This window comes from Suricata suricatta, chromosome X (assembly GCF_006229205.1).
Source record: "Suricata suricatta isolate VVHF042 chromosome X, meerkat_22Aug2017_6uvM2_HiC, whole genome shotgun sequence".
NCBI lineage: Eukaryota > Metazoa > Chordata > Mammalia > Carnivora > Herpestidae > Suricata > Suricata suricatta.
Window position 1 is genome coordinate 41,151,401 of NC_043717.1, and position 26,080 is coordinate 41,177,480.

The 26,080-nt window shown below is 39.1% G+C and overlaps 1 protein-coding gene across 1 annotated transcript in view; it reads left to right on the forward strand.

Annotated features, from left to right (window-relative positions):
- The first annotated feature begins 1,356 nt into the window (after nucleotides 1-1,356).
- Nucleotides 1,357-26,080, forward strand: part of CCNB3 (cyclin B3) — a 64,233-nt gene continuing 39,509 nt past the window's right edge. The window contains exons 1-7 of the mRNA XM_029930086.1: nucleotides 1,357-1,461; nucleotides 5,201-5,332; nucleotides 7,719-7,805; nucleotides 12,681-12,811; nucleotides 19,563-22,389; nucleotides 23,269-23,364; nucleotides 24,582-24,674. Coding sequence (XP_029785946.1) covers nucleotides 5,237-5,332; nucleotides 7,719-7,805; nucleotides 12,681-12,811; nucleotides 19,563-22,389; nucleotides 23,269-23,364; nucleotides 24,582-24,674 — 3,330 coding nt within the window. The 5' untranslated portion in view covers nucleotides 1,357-1,461; nucleotides 5,201-5,236. The remainder of the gene's footprint in view (nucleotides 1,462-5,200; nucleotides 5,333-7,718; nucleotides 7,806-12,680; nucleotides 12,812-19,562; nucleotides 22,390-23,268; nucleotides 23,365-24,581; nucleotides 24,675-26,080) is intronic.

The window sequence follows — 26,080 nt, forward strand, 5'->3', positions numbered from 1 at the left end:
AGCTTGGAGGCTCTTGACAGTGGTCCAAATGAGAGACTGCGGTGGCAGTGGAGATGGAGAGAAGTAGATGAATGCAAGGCGTAGTTTTAAGGTAGAATCAATGGGACTTGCTGAAGAATTGGATATGGGAAGGTAAGGTTATGGAAGTGAGTTTGAATCAGGGATGATACCCAGGTTTCTGGCTTGATTAACAGTTTTGATGTGGTATCAGTTTTTGGAATGGGAGACATTGGAAGAAGGGTCAGGTTTGGTGTGTGTTGTGAACATGTTGAGTTTGGGGTATCTATCAGACATCCAGGTACAGATGTGGAGTAGTCAGTTGGATTTATGAATCTGGAGTTCAGGGCCAGGTTTTAGATAATATTTAAAGTTGTGTATCTGTATTAGATTAACTAGGGAGATTAAAAAGAGAGGAAGGCCTGGGATTATGTGAATACTCCACCTTTAATGTAGAACCTGTGAGATGCTAAGAGAAGAATGGGCTGATAATAAGGCAGGGATGTAGTTTAGTGGTAGTGTATATGCAGGAAGTCCTGGATTTTATCCTTGGTATCTCCATTTACTCTTTGCATCCTCAGAGAATGGGGCAGGGCTATCAATTCTTCAAGTGTTTTGTCAATTACTCATCTACAGTTTTTCTAGCTCCTGAAACAAAGCAGGTGCTTAATAACTGTTGAATGAATGAATGAGTAAAATGAATGAGAATATTTGAGTTGTAATACCTGCTTTACCACAATGTAAGTTTGTGACATTGGGCAATTAGCAAACTACAATTTTGTTATCTGTAAAATGGCAATAATAAAAGTACCTATCTTTTTGGACAGGATTTAAAACAAAACTTTATAGCAGCACAGAGCTAGTGGTAAATTAATGCTAACTACTACTAGTTCTCTGCACATTGGGTGCTTATTCATAAAATAGGGGCAATAATTTCTGCCCTGCTTCTCTCAGAAGGCCATTTGTGAAGCCGGCAGGAGTTAACATTTAACTCTACAGAGGGTGATTAATATTGATGTTTTAGTTGGTCTGAATCTGCATTATGCAGCCACTCTCCTTCCATCCTAGGAGTAGGATTAATTAAAGAAAATACCTCTTTAAAGTGCTCAGTACTCCGATGGTCAGCCCCGCCAGGTTCAACGAGTGGTATTTGAAACCACGCCCCAAGGCGAAGTCTACTAGCTGCAGAGTTCAATTTAAAAATACCCAGCCCCGCCCCTCCTAGCCAGGGGAGCACACGTCCCAACTGCGCACGCTGATTGGCTCCTTCTGGCCAATAGCCACTGCGCTTCTTCCTGGGGCTGTAATTTTCAAAATTCGCTACTGGGCAGATTGGACCCGGCACCTCCAGGTTGAGAAGGACACGGGTCGCTACGACACGGAGCTCCGTTCATTTCCCAGGCCTCTCCTGGTCTAGGAGTGCGTCCATGATATTTCCTATTCTTCCCTCAGTCTCGATGTGAGGTAGGCGCCTTTGGGCTTGTACTGCCCGCTCGAATGTTCGGCCCAGTCACACGCGGGTTGTTGCGTCAGCACTAACCCAGCCCGTTAACACGCTGTCTTCTCTTGCCTGCAAGCACGGCATCCCTGTCATGAAACCTTTGTTTTGTTCTGCTGTCAGTCAGCAGTCTGAGAGAAGTTCGGCAGGGAGTGTGTTTTAGAGGATGAGATGACAAAACAAATGAGATTGGGTCCTAGGTTTTAGATAGACCGACCAGTATATATGTCTGAATCAGAGTACATTTACAAAACGTTTTTTCACAAGTGGAAGTGTGGAGGATCAGTTTCATTGACAAGACTTATTTAAGTCAGAGAATGCTACTTGCAGGATGTCTTTTGAACTACAGGTGGGAGAATATGAAGGAGTATGGAAACGTGTGTTCTCTCCCTTGTTCTCTCTTTTATCTCCACTGGCTGTCTTCTATCCCGGTACTCCAACTGCTGCAGCTCTGGCTTTCCCACTGCTCTCCGCTTTGGTCCACTTAGGACTCTAGAATGTCAGAAGTCAAAGGATCCTAGAACAGTGCTTCTTAAACTTTGAAGTGCATACGAATCACCTGGGGATATTGTTAAAGTCCACTTTCAGATTTGGTAGGTCTAGATTGGGACCTGGGATTTTAAATTGCTAATAAGCTCGCAGGTGATGCTAATGTTGCTGGTCTATTGGCCATGGTTTGAATAGTTAGGAGGTTCTGGTCCCATTGCTTTATTTTCTTAGGTGGAGATACAAGCCCTAAAGAGGGAAAAGGGACTTGCCTAGGTCATCCAGCCAGCTAGAGGCAAGGTCAGAGTTCGACCCTAGGCATCTTTCACAGCCCGGTGTTTCTTTCATGGACACCATGCTGCATTCTCTCCCTAGTGTCTTGCTGTCTATAACCTGTGTTTATATATAAAACGAAGTTGGTGTTGTTTCCTATAGACTGTCTTGATCTGCAGTTTTGGAGTCTAAGCAACTGGGCTTCTAAATGAGCCAATTTGCCCCTGTTTTTGTTTGTTTTTTTTTTAATTTTTAATGTTTTATTTATTTTTGATACAGAGAGAGACAGAGCATGAGAGGGGGAGAGGCAGAGAGAAGGAGACACAGAACCAGAAGCAGGCTCCAGGCTCTGAGCTAGCTGTCAGCACAGAGCCTGACGCGGGGCTCGAACCCACGAACGTGAGATCTGACCTGAGCGGAAGCCAGAGACTTAACCTGTTTTGGTTTTAGCATCAGCCCTGGGATGCTCAGTGGGGTCTCCAGCACTTATCAGTGTGTATGTAGGGAATATGGAATGTCTGAAAAGTGGAAAGGATTCTAATTTTCTTGTCCAAGCAAGGCTCCATTCTGTAGGTGGTAGAAGTCTAGAATTTTCTGCAGAATGTCCTTTAATGAAAGCTGTTTTTGGTGGTGCCAATCCCTTTCCCCCTCCTAATGGCAGAGAAATTACTTAAGTCAGTGTTTGTGTACCCCAAAGATAGTGATTAGTGTTTAGGATAATGAAGGTGGTGTGAATATCATCTGAATAAACTTATTCTCTCAGGTTTTGTTACTCTTGTGATGTCATCAACTGAAAGTTTTCTATCCTGTTGACTCTAGTCTATTTTTTCTTTACCCCTTGGAAGATAAACGTTTCAGAACATGAAAAAAATGTATGAGGTGTGAATAATAATAGTGGAGCAAGTGGTTTTCATACAGTGTGGTTAAGGGTGGGTACACCCAATTTAGCTTTATTGCTACTTGGCTGATTTTGACAGATGAGATAGAAAATAAGTTTGGATTTTGGGGGATGAAAAGTAAAATAAGATGCACTGCTTATTTTGAGGGCCTACCATGGGTTAGGCTTTCAACATACAAATTTGCTTTTGAGCCATATAATGCTTCTGCAAGTAAATGGTGGTTTGCTGTATTGCAAATGAGAAAATTAAGGCTCAAAGATGCTAAGTTTGCTGGTTTAAAAACCCAGAGGCTTCTTTAAGAAATCTCTGTGCTCATTCTGTCTCCTTACACTTCCACATTACAGCCTTTCACTTTGGACCATGGACTGTTTTAGAATGCTTTTGAGTTTGATTGGGAAGACTTCATGGTATTTTAGAAAGAGCCCTAGAAAGAGCTGGGTGATCTATGCTGCTTAATAGTTTTGTCCTGTGTAGTAAGTCACTTAACACATTAGGGACTCTAAAAATGGAAAGAATTGTATCTGTACTGTGTACCCTCACTGCTTTGTTGTGAGATGAACTGAGGTAATAAATGTGGAGGCACATACTCGTACTGACTTTTCCGACTAACAAAAACGTTTAATGCTACTCCATCCAAAGCAAAACCCAAATCGGCCTTTCTCCTTTCTCAAACCTTCCCCTCAGGCTGAAGTCTTCTCTCCTTCCCTTTCTTACCAGCCTGGCCCTAGCCTAGCATTCAGCCCCTTTCTAACTTTTCCCCAATACACCCTTTGTATCCACGCTCCAGACACCTGGGACATCCCTGCACCTGCTGTGCTTGCCTTATTCAAGCCTCTGCCTGTGCTCAGGCTTTCTTGGCCTACAAAGCTCCCCAGTCTACTTAGGATCCCTTTTGTCATTTAAGTCTAGATCATATATAACTTTCTCTATGAAGTCTTCTTCTACCCCCCTTTTCCTCGGACAAGATTACTGAGTTTCCATTATTTTCTGTAGTACTTTGTATTTACCTTTATTAAATCATTGTCACATTTTTATGTTACTGTTAGAGCTGTGCATGTGAATACTTACAGAATAAGATGCATGATTTATTTGTGTTTGTATCTCCATTGCCTGAAATATTGGGTACAGAGTGGTGGGTAAGTTTATTGCATTGTCTTTAGGGTCTCTCTTAGAGGAGCCTATTCTTTGCAAATGCAGTTGAACTTGGAGATTGAATGGGGGTGAGGGACAGTTGCATCTGAGTGGGAAAGGTCCCCTGTATATATAAAAACTGATTCCTCCTAATAATGCATTTGCTTTTGAGACACATAAGTGTATCCTAACTATTGAGGGCTCACAAAAAAGAACTTTAAGGAATGTAGAATGGAGTGGGCTGTAATGATGGTTAAATTTTTATGTCAAGTGATTTTTCAATAAGTTAGTTCCTTCTGTTGTTATCTTGAATTTTTTTTCTTGCCAGGTGTCTGGAGCTGGATTACAGTTTCTTCTGATAAAATACAGTCTTTGAATACTCTGGCCGATCATGTATATGTGTGCAGTATACTCTTGTGTCTTCTCTGTAGCATTATTATAATCGCTGTGCCAGGACTCCGTGCCTTTTAAAGAGTATTAACCCTTCCAGCTGGCTTCCATACTTTGTGATCTGTCATGTTCTTGATTGTTTTTAATGCAAAACATTCATGTGAGTTGGCCTAAAACATTCAGTGTTCCCAGGCCTAAAGGAGGCAGGCCACAGTTCCAGTGCCCACACAGGATGCAGGCACTGTGCTGGTCTTTTTAGATGGAGTATCTCATTTAATTTGACCAGTGCCCTACAGAGCGGTAGGTGTACTTCTCTCCATTTTACAGATGAGATAACAAACCCAGGGAGTTATCACTCCCCAATGTTAATTGTGGTAGAACCAGGATTTGAACACAGATTTGCCTAACTCAAAGTATGTTTTCTCCTAGAGATTCTAGAGAGAGCCTGGGTGTTCTCAAGGGTTTCCAGAGAATTCTGCAATGCTTCTGGTGAATGGTGTTTTAAAGAGTCCCTTTCTGATTGCAGCCCTCTCTTGGATAGACACTGCTGAATCTGTAAGAGATGCCACTGCCACTACCATTTAGAAGCTCCAAACCTGAGACGAAGAAATCTCAGTCCAGCAAAGTTGTTCCCAGTGATCATGGCCAATCTGAAAAGGTTAGAGCAACTTGTCTTTCTCAACAGTGTCTTGAGTAGCTTCTTCCTGTGTTCACTCAGTCCCTATCCTCACCCCTAAATTTTTCTGAATATGTGTTGTTTAATCAGAGAAATTGGGAAGGGGCAGTAGCCCTTGTAGTTGAAGAAGACCAGCAAAATATAAGTTGGGTACTAGGTGTGAACTCTTCTTTCCCATAAATGCATAGCTGAAATGAACGACACCCTTCACAGCCTTCAAAAGCAAACAATACTGAGCTCTCATTAATGATCACGTCTGTACTCTTGGTTTCTGGGACATGTACAAAGCACCTTACCAGGAGGCTGTTTGCCACATCCTGGGGAGAATACAAAGATTAGATCAACAAATGGATTATCGTGCTTTTTATAGCTATTAAGTTTGAATAATGGGTCCATTTTCCTTTTGCTGTTTTGACCTTGTGGAAAGTTTGACAGTGTCATTCCAACCCTGTGATATTCTTTGTTTCGCATCATACATATTTTAATCAGAGTTTTACTAACACTCATGAATTGTTATTAAGGGAGTATTTCCTAGAGCAGACATCATTAGGCCAATTAAATTTCATTTATTGGTTTTCTCACAGCACAGATAACCATTTTTCAATCATTTTCATTTTTTGTTTTACTAAAATGATTTTCATGAAGGGGCTAAATGTTTTTTATATATAAATTTGGCAAGAAGGACTTGATACATCGATCATATTTTTGTCAATATTAGACATTAGAGCTCTGCCATAGTGAGTTTTGTGGTGGTTTTTTTTTCCATATCCAACTTTCTTGAGGCACATTTTGTAAATATATATTTTATTGAGTTTTGTTTAACTTATGCATTTTATTTGGGGCTGATTATTTCTACTGGAAATATTAAGTGGGAGTTGGGTAACAGACTGACAGTTTATTTCTTAGCTAATTTGTGGAATTTATATAACCACAAAATATTTAATTTTGCTAATTATTTCCACTAGGATTATTCATCAAGAACTAGATAAAAGACTAATAGCTTTCTGATTTCTAAGCTTAATCAATTAGAAAACAGAAGTAATTTTTCTCTACTCTTTCAGGATTGTTCTGCTGTCCTAGATGGGTCTATTGTGCGTTTAATCCAATTCTCTCAACTTCTGATCACTTACTATGTCATATACTAACTGTTCATGGTCTAGATGAGGAACAGAGCAAATAAATGGCACGACTCTAATGTTCTGCTTCCAATTATAACAACTCTCTGATATAAGTAGGTCAGGGTTGTCATTTCATAAAGGAAATTTGAGACTTAGGATACGTTTACCAAATAAAAACTGTTAGGTAGCAGAAAAGCCCTACAGTATGATTCACCTTAACCTCTAGCCTCATAGAGATGGCCTTGTTCACATGGGAGTTAAGACATGCAGAGGTAAACAATACCTAGGAAGAAAGCCCCTTTGCTCCAAAATATCCACCTCTCCTTCCTTCTACTATCCCTCCTTCATATACACTAACAAATTAGATATTACTATGGATTACCAAACTCCTTTTTCAAAATACAAACTTTGGAGTGCCTGGCCTGCTCAGCTGGTAGAGCATCTGACTCTTGATCTCATGGTTGTGAGTTTGAACCCCATGTTGAGTAGAGAGATTACTTAAAAAAAAAACAAAAATAAAGAAATCATGAACATGTATACTTAAATAATTCTGAATTTTCTCTATGAGGGTTAAAATATTGGGCTATATTATTTAAAAATATGATTTATGTACATTTACGCTTATACAGAATTTTTAAAACATGTATTCTTTTATTTGATCCTCAAATAACGAAGGTTATCAATTTTACTGATAGGAAAATTGACACTGAAAGATTATGTGAACTATCCAATGTCAACAGCTAGTAGAGAGGTGATCCTGAACCAGGATCTTGAGATAATGTGTTATTGTCCTTATTGGGAATGTCTTAAGTCAAATACTTAACATAAGAGACACTTAAATATTTGTGAAATTATTGAAGTAATTTGTTCAAGAGCATCCATATTAAAGGAATGACGAGGAGTAGCTGGGTGGTGGTGGTGATTGTTAATCTTAGATTGGATAACCATAAAGATGAGAGAACTAAGAAGGCAAACTAACTTTACCAAGATATTTTGCCCATTCTAAGAGTTACACTGAAAGCCATCATCATAGCCTTGTCTCTATCATCAATGATTACCTCCTTCAGGGACTCTAAGCAGCAGTGAGCGCCAAAATTTCCTTTTGTTGTAGTTCACTGGGGATTATTCTATACATCCTCAGTTGCTTGGAGATTCTGGAGTTTCTCCCTTAGCCCCAAAGATGATCTGAAGTCCCTAAAAAGTGTTCATGATTGGATATACTCATTTGTCTCTTTTACTTTTTTTTTTAGAGAGGGGAAAATTACCAAGCAAAGAGATCTTCATCTTCATCTAAGAGACCACGCAAAAAGAGATCAGCTTTTGAAGATCTCACCAATGTGAGTATGCTAGTCCAGTCCTCGGCTGTGGTTTGCTTAAGGCTTGTATAACATCTTCCTTAAGAGGCCTTTCTGGTTTGCCAGACCCTGACCCTCTCTAGAGGGTTGAGAGCCAATTTTACTTGGAATGGATGACCTAATTTCAGACACTGCAGGAGCTCTTCTCTTGATACATGCCATCTGGATTAATTGGTTGAACTGTCTGGAAGCAGCAGACAGTAATTATCAGATGTGAAATTGCAGAACTATGGGATCTTGCATTTAGATATAATCCAGAAGTGGCTCAGCCAGCTGCCTAGGCCTTGCAGGTAAGTATCTTGATGGAGTCATTGTCGTTCTGGGCAGTGTTTATCAATTCAAGCACTATGGGCATTTGGTACAGTAGTTTTTATGTTGTGTAGAACTGTCCTCAGCCATGGCATCGCTGGCTTCTGGCATTACATTCCAGCAACAGCCCATTCATAGTGACCACAAAAAAATGTGCCTTGGTGTACAGAGTCATTGAGGATCACAGTTTCATGATCTATCTGGTCTTCAACTATGGAGACTGAGAAACTCAATTTTTATGAGAATTGTTGAGTTCACTTCCAAGTTACCTCCCTTCTGGGGTTATTAAGATACCAGCAAAACCCATAATTGATAGTTAAGATGTTACTAATTGAATGTAGAATTGGGCCAAATGTAATCTTTGGTCTTCGAAAATAATAACTAATGACTAATGAGTGCTTACCATGTGCTAGGCTCTATTCTAAGCCTATATCAACTCACTTAATTCTCTTTTATTTCTATGAGGTAGATACCATAATTATGTCTACAGATTAGGATTTGCCCAATGTTGCTTTTGAAGCCTATTTCATCTAGGATACAGAGAACCCTGGTGAACTATTCCTGCCTTCCATAATAAAGTGTCCTTCTGTGACTACCAGAATACATCTACTAGATAATATTTTCCTTCCTTGAGCAAGATTGGATAAGTATTGGCAAAGTTGTCGCCTTTGGATCTCTGCTCTATAGGTGTTATGTGACTGCCTTTGTACTAAAATATTCTCTTTCCCATGCAGACTTCAACATATATAATTAGGTTACAGCTTTCTGAATAATTTCAGATTGACTGTAGAGTCAGAGTACAAAGGTAGTCACATAACACCTATAGAGCAGATTTCAGATTGGTTGAAAGAGACCCTTCCCATACACACATGTAGGGTTAGATTTGTTTCCTGATTTATTTAACCATGGATCTAGAAACTTGGCTGAAATAAGATAGCTATACAAATCAGAAGAGGATGCAGCCCATGTTAGTGTGGTTTCCCTTGGCCCCCCCACCAGAGTCCTTGATGGGAGAGCGGTGATGATACTGCAAAGCAAGGTCACAGCATATGAGAACATTTCTGGCTATGTGTCCATCCTTTTTGTTCCCCATGAAGTTTGTATTGCCACTCATAAATAACAAACACAAATGAATAGAAAAGATATCATCCAGAATTCTTCTGGTTCTCCAACTGAATGCAATATCAATTAGGCCACGTCCTTATCTAGGGTTGGAGTGGGAGAAGCAAGGCATCTCTGAACAGTAGCTCTGCCTCTAGCTTTCCAGAAACTCAGAAAACCTAATTCCCCTTTGCATTTAAGTTCTGAAGATTCAATCTGGTCATGTTTAATGGTCTTTGGTACTTTCCAGAGAAAGTTCCATCATTACAATGTGCCTAAATCATTCCTAGGATTGGGCGTTTCTGCAGATGTCTGAGCTCATCTGTTTGAGGGGTGAGGGCTCATTTCTCTCTGAATTTGGGGGATTCCCTATGTGATTATTTTCTTCTCCCTGTCAGTATTACTAAGTCTCCATGTTCACACATCTATCTTTTCCTCAACATTCACCAGTCAGATCCTGGCCTGCCAAAAGAATCTGTTTGAATTAATCTGCTATATTTTTCTTTTCCTCACTATCATTCCATCTTGGGAAGGACTTTTGATATGTAATAACTGGTCCTAGGCTAGTAGACAAGGAGATAGGATCTGTATCCACATTTACCTAAATGATTTTGTATTAGTAGGACACAATTTTCTTATGTTTTAATGAAAAAATTGTAAGGAAGTGCAAATTAAGGTCCCCTTGAGCTTAAATCTGAGAATATTAGTGCTTTGAACTTCCACATATGGCAAGTAGAGAGTTTCACCCTGGGTGTTGGGGTCTCCACCTCCATTCTGCTAAGAATACAATTCTTTTCCAATACTAAATCTCAGTTGCACATATAGGGAGTTTGTAAAACTTTAGGTAAGAAGTTAAAATGAAAACATTGCCAAGCTATTTGAGGAGCAGAGTTGGACGACTTGAGGGCCTGAGAAAGAATCCCCTATTGGATCGTAGTTGCTTATTATGATCTGATGCTACAAGGGCACATGTTTTAAATATGTAATTTGGAAAAAAGTTCAAGTTTACAAAAAGCTGAAAAAATAAAAAGTACAAATAATATACATATACCCTTTACAAAGACTGTATTTTATCAGAAGAAAGTGTAATCCAGCTCCAGACATCTGGCAAGAAAAAAAATTGCTAGTAGAGTTCCCCTCAATCTGATTGCTGTGTCTTTGTGACACATTCTCATAAATTAAAAAAAATTTAATGTTTATTTTTCAGAGAGGGGGAGAGGGAGGGAGAGGGAGGGAGCGAGCGAGGGAGGGAGTGGGGGAAGAATGAGTGGGGGAGGGGCAGAGAGTGAGGGAGAGGGAGAGGATCCCAACAGGTTTCACGCTGCCTGCACAGAGCCCAACACGAGGCTCAAACTCACAAACCATGAGATCATGGCCTGAGCTGAAATCAAGAGTCGGATGATTAACTGACTGAGCCACCCAGGCGCCCCATCTCATGAATTTTTTGGGCCTCTTCTTTCTAGCATAGCAGGATATCCTAGGTTCCTCTTGCATCTGTTTTATCTCAGCCCTGGAATCAACCATTTCTCCAAAGAATTCTGGTTCCTTTTAGTAGGTAATGGTATTAGAGACCAAGATCTCAGTGCTGAGTGTGCTACTGGAGTGTTTACTTTTTCTGCCCATTCAGCAGACAGAACTAGGAAATATCTGCATGTATATACACCTATGCATGCACACATGTGTACTTAAACATATATATATCTACATACACAAATGCACATACACATGCCTATATACTCATATATATATATATATATATATATATACACACACACACACACACACACACACACACACACACACACACATATATATATATATACAGATACATCTATTTAAGAAATCATGAATTTGCACAGCTCCTATTCCAATACCCAGGGATTTTTCTTGCATTCTCTAATTCATATTTGTATCTTCCTTCTCCTACAGTGAGAACCCTGGTAACCAAGAACATCAGCACATTTACTCCATACTATAACACATCTAAAAGAGTATAAAAATTATTTGGATGAAATACCATCCAAATTATTACGATATACCATCGTAATAAACTTGTGGTGCAGCCACTCTGGAAAACAGTGTGGAGGTTCCTCAAAAAACTATCAATAGAACTCCCCTATGACCCAGCAATAGCACTGCTGGGGATTTACCCAAGGGATACAGGAGTGCTGATGCATAGGAGCACATGTACCCCAATGTTCATAGCAGCACTGTCAACAATAGCGAAAACATGGAAAGAGCCTAAATGTCCATCACCTGATGAATGGATCAAGAAGATGTGGTATACATACACAATTGAGTACTACATGGCAATGAGAAAGAATGAAATCTGGCTATTTGTAGCAAAGTGGATGGACCTTGAGGGTGTCATGCTAAGCGAAATAAGTCAGGCAGAGAAGCACAGATACCATATCTTTGCATTCATAGGTCTAACGGGAGAGACCTGGCAGGGGACCATGGGGAGAGGAAGGGGGAATGAGAGCGGGGGAGAGTGAGGGACACAGATCAAGGGAGACTACTGAATACTGGAGACGAACCATGGACTGAAGGGGGAGGGGGAGGGACTGAGGGGTGATAGTCATGGTGGGGGGCACTTGTGGGGAGAAGCACTGGGTGTTATATGGAAACTAATTTGACAATAAACTATTATAAAAAAAGTTCCAGTTTTATTTGCAATATTCTGTCACCCCACAAACCCATCCTGACTGAGGATGTGTATCTTGGTGGTATATAGTCTAATACTGTGTTTATTTGGATTAGTTGTATTTTCTTCTGTTTTCTTTTTCCCTTAATGTGGTTATGATATTTATTTGGAATATAATTAGGTTCAGTTTGTTTCATTTTAAAGACATAACTTTTAAATTTATTTTTTACTGATCCTATTCATGGTCTCATGATCTCTTCTACTGTTTAATAGAATTAGTCATGATTAGAGTTTATGGTGGAGCCCCTCAGAGCCCCATGTTAAATAAATATCCCCTCAATGAAATGGGATAGATATAGTGCAGGTAGTCTTGTGGTAGAAGTCTACCTGAAAAGCTAGTTGATTTTGGTATACCCAGGCAGCCAAGCCAGTTATATTACCTTTTCCCCCCTCTGAGCATCTTATGGAGTCAAGGTGGAATGTGATATTAACAAAACATCTTTCTGGGAATTTGCCGGCCAATATGCCTGACATGGAGATTAGAACTACATTTTATGTATCTTGGAATCGTTTAAGGTTGCTATTTAGCTAATATTTAGCAGTACTACTATACTGCTAGCTTCCACTGTGATTAGTTGGCACCAGTACCACACTGGTTGTGAGATGTTTTGATTATTACTCTTGGGAACACCCAAACAAGGTGGGGATGTGAGTTAAAACTTTCCTGTAAGAGCTAATTTGTGGTTCTCCAGATTTCCTTGCTTCCTTCTTCCCCTGCCCGCCTCCACCGCATTTTTTTACAGGCTTCTCAAATTCAACCTGCCCAGCTCAAGAAGGAAGCCAGTAAGGAGTTTGTTAAAGATGTTTCCAAGAAGATAAAAGGGAACACACCTGCTCTTGGGCTGGCCAAAAACAATGAGATGAATATGGAAAGGTAAGTAAGAAGTGACTCTGATGGCACTGTTTTAGATGAAGAAGGAGAGAGTGACATCCTTTCACCTCCTTTTGTGCCCCATTGAGAACATGTTTAGTGAGCCACAGTGGTGATTATACATTAACCCCTGGGTGTTGAGGTGGGCATAGCTGTGGTTGCTGAAGTGTTACAGGCCTCTTCTCTCCTTCCATGGTATGTGCATATTGAAAGAGCTGTCATCATTGGGAAGTTTGCCTAAAGATCTTGTGTTTATCTTTTCTCTCTCTTAGTAATTCAGTCCCTGTTTGAGCTACTCTATTATTGAGAGTATGGGGGCAACTTTTCAGGGGTTATTCAGTAGCTGGCTGATAGCTTACCAATCTGCTTATCTCATTAGAAACTTTTGGGAGAGGTTTGTCCCTTGTTATTGGAGAGAAGTTACTCTCTCTCTAGGCCAAAAACATGTTTTCCAGATGTTACAGAGAACTGTTTACAGGTTTTGCAAGTAGATATGAGTATTCTCATTTGGGTTAGAAAAGGATTCACCCCTAGGATAACTTTTATTAGAAGAAGAATTAGAAAGTGGAGTGAGGCCTTTCTATAGCCCCTCCTCATCCCAGTGGGAATTACTTTCAGGAAAGAAGAGAATAAATTAGTTTAATAGCTATAGCAGGCCTAAGCATGGTTTCCAAAGGGTAAGGGAATAAAGTTGGGGAGCTCCAGAAAATTAACATGATAGGTTCACAAATCACTTTTCTAATTACCTAGCAGAGAGAAATCAAACCAGATTAGTATTTATCGCTACTTAGTTTCTGGCTGAAATGACATTCCTGGGATTTCTTTGTGTATTTTGACTTTAATTCCCTGCATTATTTTCTTCTGAATTTATTTTATAATTCTAACTTAGGAGAGAAATCCTCACAAAATATCATAAACATTCTTGCCTTTGTTTAGGGTTCAGTGGAATGGACCTTAATAATAGCACTAGAGCTAGTAGCTGACATTTATTGAGAGCTAACTATTATCACAATTATTCAAAGTGGGATTTTTTGTTGCTAACTTCTTTATTGAGATATAATTTACATAGTATACAATTTACCCTTTTAATATGTATCGTTCAATAGCCTTCACTGTATTTGAAATTATGCAACCATCACAGCAGTGAATTTTAGAACATTTTCATCAATCCAACAAACCCCCCAAACCCTTTATCTTTAGGTGTCACTTCTCAATTTCCCCATCCTCCCCAGCTCTAGGTAATCACTAATCTACTTTCCATTTCTGTAGATTTGCTTATTCTGAACATTTTGTATAAATGGAATTATACAACATGTGCTCTTATGTGTCTACCTTTTTTATGTGGTACAGTGTTTTCAAGGTTCATTCATGTTGTTTTGGGTATCAGTACTTCATTCCTTTTATTGACCAGCAATATTCCATGTATTAATATACTGTACTTGCTTTATCCATTCTTCAGTTGATGGACATTGGGTTGCTCTGACATTTTGGCTATTGTGTATAAGTATTATTATGAGCATTTGTGTACAGGTTTTTGTTTGAACACCTATTTTCAGTTATTTTGTGTATATACCTAGGAATGTAATTGTTGGGTCATATGGTAGTTCTATGGTGAACTCAGTAAGGAACTGCCAAACTGTATCCCATTGTGGTTACACTATTTTACATTCCTATCAGCACTTTATAAGGGTTTCCAATTTTCCACATCCTTAACAACGCTTACTAGTTTTTTGTTTGTTTGTTTTTTGTTTTTTTGTTTTTTAAATGTTTTATTTATTTTTGAGAGGGAGAGAGACAGCATGAACAAGGGAGGGTCAGAGAGAGAGGGAGACACATAATATGAAGACAGGCTCCAGGCTCTGAGCTAGCTGACAGCACAGAGCCTGACGCGGGGCTCCAACCCATGAACTGTGAGATCATGACCTGACCAAAGTCGGACACTTAACCGACTGAGCCACCCCCTGGGCACCCCTGTTTTTTATTTTATTTTATTTTTTTACTATGGCTGTCCTAGTGGGTGTGAAGTGGTATCTCATTGTGGTTTAGATTTGCATTTTTCTGATGACTATTGATGTTGAGCACCTTTGATATACTTCTTGGCCACTTGCATATTTTTTTGGAGGATTGTCTACTCAGATCCTTTGCCCGTTTACTTTTTCTAGATTTTTTTTCAGAGATAGAGAGAGATAGCATGAGCAGGGGAGGGTCAGAGAGAGAGGGAGACACAGAATCTGAAACAGGCCCCAGGGCTCTGAGCTAGCTGCCAGTATAGAGCCTGACATGGGGCTCGAACTGAACCTCGAGATGGTGACCTGAGCAGAAGCCGGATGCTTAACCGATTGAGCCTCCCAGGTGCCTCTTTTCTAGATTTTTTAAAAATGTTTGTTTATTTTTGAGAGACAGAGAGAGACACACACAGCATGAGTAGGGGAGGGGCAGAGAGAGAGGGAGACACAGAATCTGAAGCAGGCTCCAGGCTCTGAGCTGTCTTCACAGAGCCCGATGCGGGGCTCAAACCCATGAATCATGAGATTATGACCTGAATTGAATTCAGACACTTAACTGACTAAGTCATCCAGGCACCCCAGATCTTTTGCCCATTTTTTAAAAAAATTGTTGAGCCTCTCATTATTGAGTTGTAAGAGTTCTTTATATTTTCTAGATACAAGTCCCTGATGAGATATCTAATTTATAAATATTTTCATTTATTCTATGGGTTGTCTTTTCACTTTCTTGTTGACATTCTCTGAGGCATAGTTTTTAATTTTGATGAAGTTGAATTTATTTTCTCCTATATTGCTTATGCTTTTGATGTCCTATCTAAGACATCATTGCCATATCTGAGGTTATGAAGATTTAAGATTCTCTTTTCAGAGTTTTCAAGTTTTAGCTCTTAAGATTTTTATTCCTTTTGAGTCAATTTTTGTTGGTAGTGTGTGTTAGGGGTCTAACTTTATTTTTTTTTTGCATATAGATGTCCAGTTGTGCCAGCACCATTTGTTACAAAGACTACTCTTTCTTCACCTAACTATCTTGGCATCTTTGTCAAAAATCAAATGATTGTAAATATAAGTGTTTATTTCTGAACTCTCAGTTTTATTCCATCGATCTACATGTCTGTCATTAGGCCAGACAGTATCTTGATTCTTGTTCTTTAGTACATTTTGAATTTGGGGAGTGTGACTCCTCCAACTTTGTTCCTCTTTTTCAAGATTGTTTTGGTTATTCTGAGTTCCTTGCAATTCCTTATAAATTTTAGAATTAGCTTGTCCATTTCCACTAATAAGTGAGCCAGGATTCTAATAGAAGTTGCCTTGAACTTGTAAATCAATTTGGTATGTATTACCATCTTAATAATACTATGTACTCCAACGCATAAACATAGGATATCTTTTCATTTATTTTGATCTTTAATTTCTTTCAACATTTTTGTAGTTTTCAGAGTATAAGTTTGGTACTTATTTTGTTAAATTTATTTCTAAGCATTTTATTCTTCTTGACACTATTACAAATAGAATTGTTTTCTTAATTTCATTTTCATATTGTTGATTGCAAGGACATAGAAATATGTATGATTTTGGTGTTTTGGTCTTGTATCATGGAACTTTCTGTGTTAGTTCTAATAGTGTACTAATACTTGTGTATTAGTTATAATAGTTTTTGTGTGGATTCCTAGGATTTTCTATATAAATCATGTCATCTGCTAATATACATAGTTTTACTTCTTCCTTTCCAATCTGGTGGCCTTTTATTTTATTTTCTTGCCAAGTTGCCCTGGCTAGGACCTCTTGTGCTATGTTGAAAAGAAGTGTCAATAGGTGGACATCTTGTCTTTTAAGAATTGAATGAGCACCTTACTCTGGTTTTCATGGAATTTGCCCAATTTTAATACTGAAAGTCTTGCATCCCAGGAACCCTGTCAGACACATACAAAGAAAGACTGTGGGTCACTCTATCAAGGAAGCCCACTGTGATCACCCCAGACTTATGGTATCATAGATACTCAATATTTATTTCCTGTACCAATATTTCTTAAGAGAAGGATTTGGAGAGATGGATAAGAGCCAGGTCATGGCAAAGGGCCTCAGGTCATGGCAAAGAGTTTGGAATTTATTCAGAGAATTGAGGGGTTTAGTCCTAAAGTGTCAGCGATGCTATGAGTTATCTACTGCTACATGACCAATCCCCCATCCCCTAATGAAGAGTTGGATATCCTTGTCTTTTGCCTGATCTTAGGAGGAAAGCATCAGTTCCTCATCAAGTCTCATGTTAGCTTTGGGTTTTTCATAGATGTCCTTTATCAAGTCAAGGAATCTCCTTTCTGTTCCTAGTCTGTTGAGTACTTATATCATGAAAGGGTATTATATTTTGTCAAATAATTTTTCTGGATCTATTGAGATGATCGTGTGGCTTTTGTTTTTTTATTCCATGAATATGGCTTAGTACATTAATTGATTTCTGGATATTAAACTAAGCTTGCATCCTGGGACAAATCCCACTTGGTCATGGTATATAATCCTTTTATGTATTGCTAGATTTAGTCTGCTAGTACTTTGTAGAAGATTTTTGCACCTATAATTATGAGAGATATCAGACTATAATTTCTTATGATGTCTTTGTTTTTGGTATCAGAGTATAATTCGTTTCCTAGAATGAGTTGGGCACTGTTCTCATAATTTGTGTATCTTGGGGTTGTTCATGAAGAACTGGTATTAATTCTTTAGATGTTTGGTAGAATTCACCAGTGAAACCATCTGGGCCTGGACTTTTCTTTGTGGGTAGTTTTTGATGATTAATTCAGTGGTTTTTTTTTTAATTTTAAAAAATGTTTATTTTTGAGAGAGGGACAGAGAGAGAGAGAGAGAAAATGGGCGAGAGCGAGAGCACATGAGAGTGAGCACTAGCAGGCAGGCACCAGAGGGCTAGAGGCAGAGAAAGAGGGAGACACAGAATCCACGAGAGGCTCCAGGCTCTGAGCTGTCAGCACAGAGCCTGATGTGGGGCTCAAAATCATGAACTCTGACATCATGATCTGAGGCAAAGTGGGACACTTAACTGACTGAGCCACCCAGGTACCCCCATTAATTCAGTGTTTTTTACTTGTTATAGGTCTATTCATATTTCCTATTTTCTTTTTAAGTCAGTTTTGGCAGTTTGTGGTTTCCTAGGAATTTGTCCATTGCATCCAAATTACGTGATTTATTGGCATACAGTTCTTTCAGTTTTTTGTTTTGCATGTTTTTATTGCACATTAGTCAGATTTTCACAGCAACCCTACAAAGGAGGCAATGTGATTTCCATTATATGGGTTAGAAAAGTGAAGCACAGACAATTAGCCTGCCCAGGGTCACCCAACTAGCAGCAGAGGAGCCAGGATTTGAATCCAGGCAGTCTAGCTCCAGAGTGCATACTTTTAATCATACCTAGATTATCTGAAGACTACATTTAACAGTTCTCATCAGGAGGGATCTAGAATTTATCTGGCCATGTGGAACCTCTCAAAGCACTTTCTTTTTAAAAATAATACAGTGGTTTTAAAATTATATTCATAGAGTTGTATAGCCATCACCACTATCTAATTTTAGAACTTTTCAGCACCCCCCCAAAGAAAACTTGAACCCATTAGTAGTCCCTTTTCTTTCCCAGTCCTGCTTTCTAGTCTCCTCTTTCTAGACATAGGTAACCCCCAATCTGCTTTCTTTTATGGATATACCTCTATGGGTATGTCTAATCTGGACATTTCCTATAAGTGGAATCATATGATATCTAGTCTTTTGGAGAAACTTTTTTTGTTCAGACTGATAATTGCATTCTTCAATTATTATTTATTCTAATTTCTAGTCATTCAGTGATTTGGTCATGAAATCCTGTTGAGAACAAAGCTTTGAATCTGACACATGTGAACAAATTTCTATTTTGATATTTTTATTATCTCCGCTGGGAAAGTATCTAATTAATAACCTAGGTTGAAGGGGATGTGGTTAGTTACCACCAATGTTAGTTGATGGACATTTGGGCTCTTTTTCATAATTTGGCTATTGTTGATAGTGCTGCTATAAAAATTGGGGTAAATTTGCCCCTTTGAATCAGCATTTTTGTATCCTTTGGATAAATGTCTAGTAGTGCAATCACTGGGTTCTGCTCCTGAACCCAAGATGACACTGTATCTTAACCAACTTGAAAATAAATTAGTAAAAATATAAAGCCAAATAAAATATTCTATAGTTCAAACTTAAAAAAAGATACCACCAATATTAAATACCAACCCTTCTTCCTCTTATAAGCCTTCATAAGCCTCCCATAAGCTTCTGTCTTATAATTCTCTCTCATAAGCCTTTAAACAGTATTAATTTAATCCTGCATTTTGCCAGATGCCTGACTGATAGACAAAGATAAATAAATGCAGCTAGTGAGGGAAACTAATACTATAGCAGAGACCTCATACAATGTGGTAAGTATTATAATAAAGACTTTGTATATAAATAAAGTAAGTAAGTCATATATACCAAAACATAACATGGATTGTCAGAGAAATTTTTCAGAAAAGTGTGAATACCCAGGCCATAGAAACTAGACAGTATACTTCGTAGTTGGTTCAGTATGGTACCCATTGATTTTTACCTTTTTAATCTGTCTCTTGAGGTTGAAGCCCTTTCCCCTTCTATATCTTTGGTAAATGCAGCAACAAAATGAGATGGTAGGTGAGGATTCTAGGAACTATGTTCTTCTTACCCAGACATTGTTTCTTTTACAGTTGTAAGCTGGAACCTTTGCCAGTAGTAGTCTCTACTACCTTGGTACCAAATGTAGAGTTATCTACAATCTCCAAAACAACTACTATGGAAGAGGCATCATTTTTCAAAAAGCCAATAATTTTAGAAGAGGAACCCAGTACTGAGGACATAACCCTCATCAAGAGGTCATTATCTTTAAAGAAGTCCACAAATCAGGGGGAGATATCCTTCATGGAGAAGCCACCATCTTTACAGGAGGAGGCTGATAGTGATGATGAATTTTCTGTAGAGCTAATGACTTTTGGGAAGAAGAATAAAACTGAGGAGGAAGCCATCACCAAAGTTAAATTATCCTTAAAGAAGATGTGCACATATCAGGGGGACTTGGCTTTGCAGTACATCAGTGTTGAAGAGGATTCCTTCTTTATGGAGCCAATGAGCTTTAGACAGAAGACTAAATCAGAGGAGGCATCCCCCACCAAGAAGGTGTCATCTTTAAGGAAGAAGAAGTGTACCATACAGAGGAAGATGTCCCATATGAAGAAACCACTAGTATTGCAGGAGACCACCTCTGAAGAGGAGTCACTCATTAAGGAGCCACTGGCTTTCAAGACGAAACCTGCATCTTTAAAGAAGTGTACTGTATTGGGGAAGATGACTTACTCAAAAAAGCCATTAGAATTGCAGAAGATCAACTGTGGAGAGAAGGCACTCATTAAGGAGCCATTGTACTTTAAAGAGAAGCCTACCACTAAGGAAGAGTCTCTCTTCCAGGAGCCCTATGTATTGCAAGAGAAGCACACCAGTGATGAGGAATGTGTTCTCTTCAAGAAGCCACAAGCATTGCAGAAGAAAAAAGACAGTAAGGATATCCTTCTTATGGAGCCAATGTCCCTTAGTAAGAAACGTACTACCAAAGAGGCAAACTCCACCAAGAAGCCATTACCTGTAAAGAAGAATTGTACCATTCAGAGGAAGACGTACCACTTGAGAAAGCCACTAAAATTGCAAAAGACCGTCTCTGGAGAAAAGTCACTCATTAAAGATCCACTGTCCTTCAAGAAGAAACCTACCACCGAGGGTTCCCTTTTCCAAGAACCATCCATGTTGCAAGAGAAGCACACTGCTCAGGAGGAGATGTCCATCTTGAAGAAGCCGTTGACCTTGCAAAAGATTCCAACTGAGGAGGAGTCACTTTTAAAGGAGGCTTTGGCTTTTAAGAAGAAACGTACTATTGAGGAGGCAACTCCTACCAAGAAGCTATTATCTTTAAAGAAGAAAATGTGTACTACTCAGGGTAAGATGTCCTGCTTGAAGAAGCCACTAGTATTGCAAATCACCTCTGGAGACAAGTCACTCATTAAGGAGCCATTGCCCTTTAAAAAGAAGCCTACCACTGAGGAGGAGTCTCTCTTCAAGGAATCATCTGTATTGCAGGAGAAACACACCACTCAGGAGGAGGTGGCTCTTTTGAAGAAGCCAGGGTCATTGCAGGAGAATATCAGTAGTGAAGATGAATTTCTTGTGGAACCAATTTCCTTTAGGAAGAAACATAGCACAAATGAGGGAGTCTCCATCAAGGAGCCTTTATCTTTAAAGAAGAAAATGTGTGCCACTCAGATAATGATGTCCATCTGCAGAGAGATGTTGGACTTGCCAAATATGAATGGCAAAGATAAAGATTCCTTCTGTATGGAGCCAGTGTCACTTAGGAAGAAGTCTTCAACTGAGGAGGCAGTCCTTACCAAGACACCTTTATCTTTAAAGGAAACGCAAATCACTCAGGGGAAGGTGTTCCTCTTAAAGAAGCCACTGGTCTCAGAGAAGACCACCTTTGAAGAAGAGTCATCCTTTAAGAATCTATTGACCTTTCATAGAAAGTCTATAACTGGAGAGGAGTTCCTCTTCCAGGATCCATCTGCACTTAAAGAGAAGCACACCGCTCTACATGAGGTGCCCCTCTCAACTAAGCCATTGGCCTTGGCAGAAAATACCGCCACTGAAGAAGAATCCTATATTAAAGAACCATTGGCCTTAGAGGAGAAGCCTACAACTGAGGGGGAATTCCTCTCTCAGGAGCCATTTTCATTGCATGTTAAACCTGCCAACAAAGATGACTCCCTCTTCTGGAAGGCTTTGGGCTTGCAGAAGAAGACTGATAACAAAGAGTACTCTTTGAAGAAGCTGTTGGCTTTGCAGGAGAAAAGAACTACTGAAGAGGAATCCTTTTTAAATAAACCATTGGTTCCACAGAAGGAGCTCTCTGCTGAGGTGGCAGCAACAAGCATTGAGAAGGAATTATCTTTAAAGAAGAAACCCACTGCTCAGGGGGAGGTGTTCCTCTTGAAGAAGCAGTTGGCCTTGCGAGAGAATATCACCAATGAAGAGTCCCTTATTAATCAGCCACTGGCTTTTCAGAAGCCCAGCATTGAGAAGACCATCCTAAGGGCATCCTTGGCTGTGCAGGAGAATCCCACAATTGAGGATAAAGCTATCCTGAGGGAGCCCTTGGCCTTGCAGGAAAAGCCTACCCTCAATGAAACATTCCATTTCAATGAGAAATGTGCCTTAAATGAGAAACCCACCACTGATAAGGAGTTGTCCCTCAAGGAGCCATTGCAAGAGAATTCCACCCACAAGGAAGACACCTTTCTTGAAGATTTCTTGATCCTCCAAGTTGAAACCAGCCCACGTGTGTCCAGCACTGCCCCTGAATCCAGAACAGGCATGTTCAGCACTGCTACCATGTCCAGTGCAAGCAAGTTCAGTACCACAAGCAAGCCCAGTGCTTGTGAATCCAGTTCCAATAGACCTTCCTCACCTTGGAGCAAGAGTTCACAGAAGGAGGTATTGTGTTCTCTTCTTTCTTAAATTAGATAACGTGTTCTCTGTTACCCTGTAGGTGGCTGTTAGTAAAGAGTTTTTTTTTTTTGCCTTTCTAAGCAATTGATCTGTATATAGTAAGCTATAGTAAATAAAGTTAGCCTTGTGGGATCTCTTGACTTTCCAGTTGACATGGAAATACACCAAAACGATTACAAAGTATTTATTCCAAGAATACCCACAAGGATCTGGAATGGTGTGTGTGTGTGTATATGTGTGTATAAAACTGATATTTACAATAGTGGTTAGCCAATTTCTTTCAGGAAATTGCCTTTCTTACTAATTGCAATCTGCATTACAGTGGGCTCTGGTCAAAGATGGGTAAAGTCCACAGAGGCATCTCTTAAGGAAAATGTTATTTAAGTTGTAAATTAGAAGGATAAAGGAATGAGATTTGGCAAGCAGGAGGAGAAATACCCTTCTTATAGGCAAAACAACCTAAGTAAAGGTGTAGATGGGAGGAAAAGGCTACCAAGAAGCTGAACTGGGTTAGATCAAAGCATTGGGACAAAATAAGTGACCTAAGAAAACAGGCGACATAAGTTGAAATAGTAAAATAAGAGTGTTTTTCTTGGAGAGTCTTGAACCTGGCTGTAAAAATGGTGTCTAGTTCCTAGGGTACAGCAGACATGTACAAGCAGGACCAAACATTTCTTGGTCACTTAGCAGTATGAGGATTGAAGGACCTAGAGGTGCTCTGTTAAGGCCCAGGATATATAAGTCTTGAGGAAACTTAGCAGAAATCGACAGTGGGAAGGAGGGAGTGCATCGTTTGTGTGTATGTGCTAAGGTTTCCTTGGAATCTTTCTCTTCCTAATGTCTTTTTTGGTGATTTCCAAGCAGATGACCCCATTGGAGGATATTGACAAGAACCACAATGATCCGTTTTTCAACTCAATATATGCCAAGGATATCTTCAGTTACATGAAGGAGAGAGAGGTATGTAGGTGGCTGTTGGAGAGGGAGGTTTTCTAGGTCTCATTTTCTCATCATTCCATCCTTCAAATGTAAGTCGAAGGGGAGGTAATAATGATGATTAAAATAACGGCAACAACTGACATCTACTAGTAGCTTATTGTAAGTTAGACATTATGCTAAGGGATTTATATACATTATCTTGATTAATTCTCCCAGTAACTCTACGACAGTAGGTATTATTATTATCTCCTTTTAATAGATTGAAGAAACTGCTCAGAATCATATAACTAGTTATATGGTAGAGCTAGGATATGGGCTAAAGACTGATTACTTTGAAGACCATAAGCCTGAACCTCTAATTGTTTAGGAGACAGTCTCAGACACAGAAATAATGGTCTCATTCTGAGTGGCTGCTCTTAGATCTTTTCCCTTCTCTATTCAAGTTTCTGGCATCATATGTAAAATCACTCTCCAACCTGGTGAAATTTTCTTCCTCCTTTGAAATCTTCCAGTCTCCTTGACCACTAACATTCATTGATTTCCAAATTTTATTCTCTTTCTCTCTCTCTCAGTGGAACAGATGGGGCCAAGATTATCTACCAATTGTCTACCAATTTAACAGGCCATGCATAAGAGGGAGGATGAATTTCTTATCTTCTCTCTAGAGACATACATTTGTTTAACTGACTCCAGAGCCTCCACTTTTTCTAGTATATCTTGGAGGAAGTAAGAGATAACTTTGTTACACTACAAATGTGGACCATTTGTTAGAAATGCAGAAACTTAGCCCCACCCCAGACATTCTAATTTAGCATGTGAATTTTAAAGATCCCCAGATGGTACACATGTTAAAGTTTGAGAAGCACTGCTTTACATAATGTGGCATTGTGCATTGGATTGAATTGCAAAGAAGGGGCAGAACCTCTGGTATTTTTCTATAGTCATAGACCTATTCCTGCCCGTATTCCATATACCCCCTGGACTCCTCATTATCCACCCTGACACTTGAATATGATATGTGTCCATTTCCCAAGGATAACTACAAATCATCTGGAAAAAGATACTTTAATCTGCTCCTGTGTGATACCAGCTGAAAATAATGAGGTAGAACTGTGAAGAAATTATCTTATTGCAATTGATTTTTCTGAGATATTAGTTTCAAGTATTTTTTTCTAAGTTATAGTTTTTAAACCAAAAGAAGAGATTATTTATTAATATTTCTTTTTTATTACTGCCAGGAAAATTTCATACTTAAAAAATACATGCACAGGCAGACTGACATCAGCAGTTGCATGAGGGCCATTCTTGTGGACTGGTTGGTAGAGGTGCAGGTAAGCCTGACAACTGCTTTAAGGGGCTGCTTTTCTCTTTATTGATCAGTCAGCATCACCAGATGCCAAGCATGGTAAAACTTTTCTGGGTGTGCAGAGCTGAGTAAGCCATGGATCCTGCCTTCAGGGAGCTTATGATCTAGGGGGGCAAGATAAGACATGCAGACAGATAAGTACGATAAAAAGTAGAATACACTAAGTTCTGTAAGAATGTTATACATAAGATACTGTGAGAAACTAGTAGAAGGAGAGACTATAGAAAAGGCAATGATGACATGGTAGTTTAATCATTATCAAAATTTTATAAAAGTCTATGTAGTGATTTGGATAGATGTCAGTGAGAAAGTCTTTCAAACTTCGGGTGGGATCAGGAAAAGGAAGGACACTATGGCAGACATGGCAGGTAGCTATTTACTCAGGGTTGGATGTTGAGGGAATACTGCCATGAATACTTAATTACCTCTTTACACTAAGGAACAATAGTCCAGAGAAGTACCTGGCCCATAGTGGAGTATCAATAAGTATTTGTTGAATGAATGGAATTGAATGGCTTGTTATGGAGTTTGTGAGGAAATATAAGGCATAGGCTATGCCCATAAGAGTCTTAACTATGTTATTGGGAAGAAAAGGTGATATAGTTTAATATCCAGAGGAGTAGTTCAGGGTCACTTTGAAGTAACAGACCAGGAAAATGTGGTAGATGTCATATAGTTAGATATCAGCAAAGCACAAAAATACCTCTCATCTTATGGAAATGATGAAGGATAGTAAATTAGATAAGAGTAGAATTTGGATAGATCTTATGTAAGTAAAACTGATCCCAGAGATTGGTGATCATTATTAAGGCAGAAGGAGGACTGCCAGTGGATTTTGTTCTAATTGATACTTTTATTAGTGATGTAGATGAGAGCAGAAAAGATCTACTCATCAGATATTGCATGGCATGAAACGGAATAGGGATAAGACATAAATGGATATCAAAGATAAAATATCTCTACTATCTGGAATGATGAACTGAATATTTATTAGAAAGCTTTTGTTATTTTACAAAAATTCACATTTGTTATAACAAAGTAATAAATTATAATTACCTATGATCATGCTACTCACAACTGTTCATATTTGTGTGTGTATATTATCCACTTTTAATTTTTTTATGTTTATTTTTGATAGAGAGTGTAGGTGGGGGCAGGGGTAGGGAGAGAGTGAGACACAGAATCCAAAGCAGACTCCAGGCTCCGAGCTGTCAGCACACGGCCCGATGAGGGACTTGAACCCATGAACCATAAGATCATGACCTGAGCAGAAGTCAGACACTTAACCGACTGAACCACCCAGGTGCCCCTATCCCTTAAATTTTTTTTCTGTTTTTGTTTATTTTTGAGAGACAGAGACAGTACGAGCAG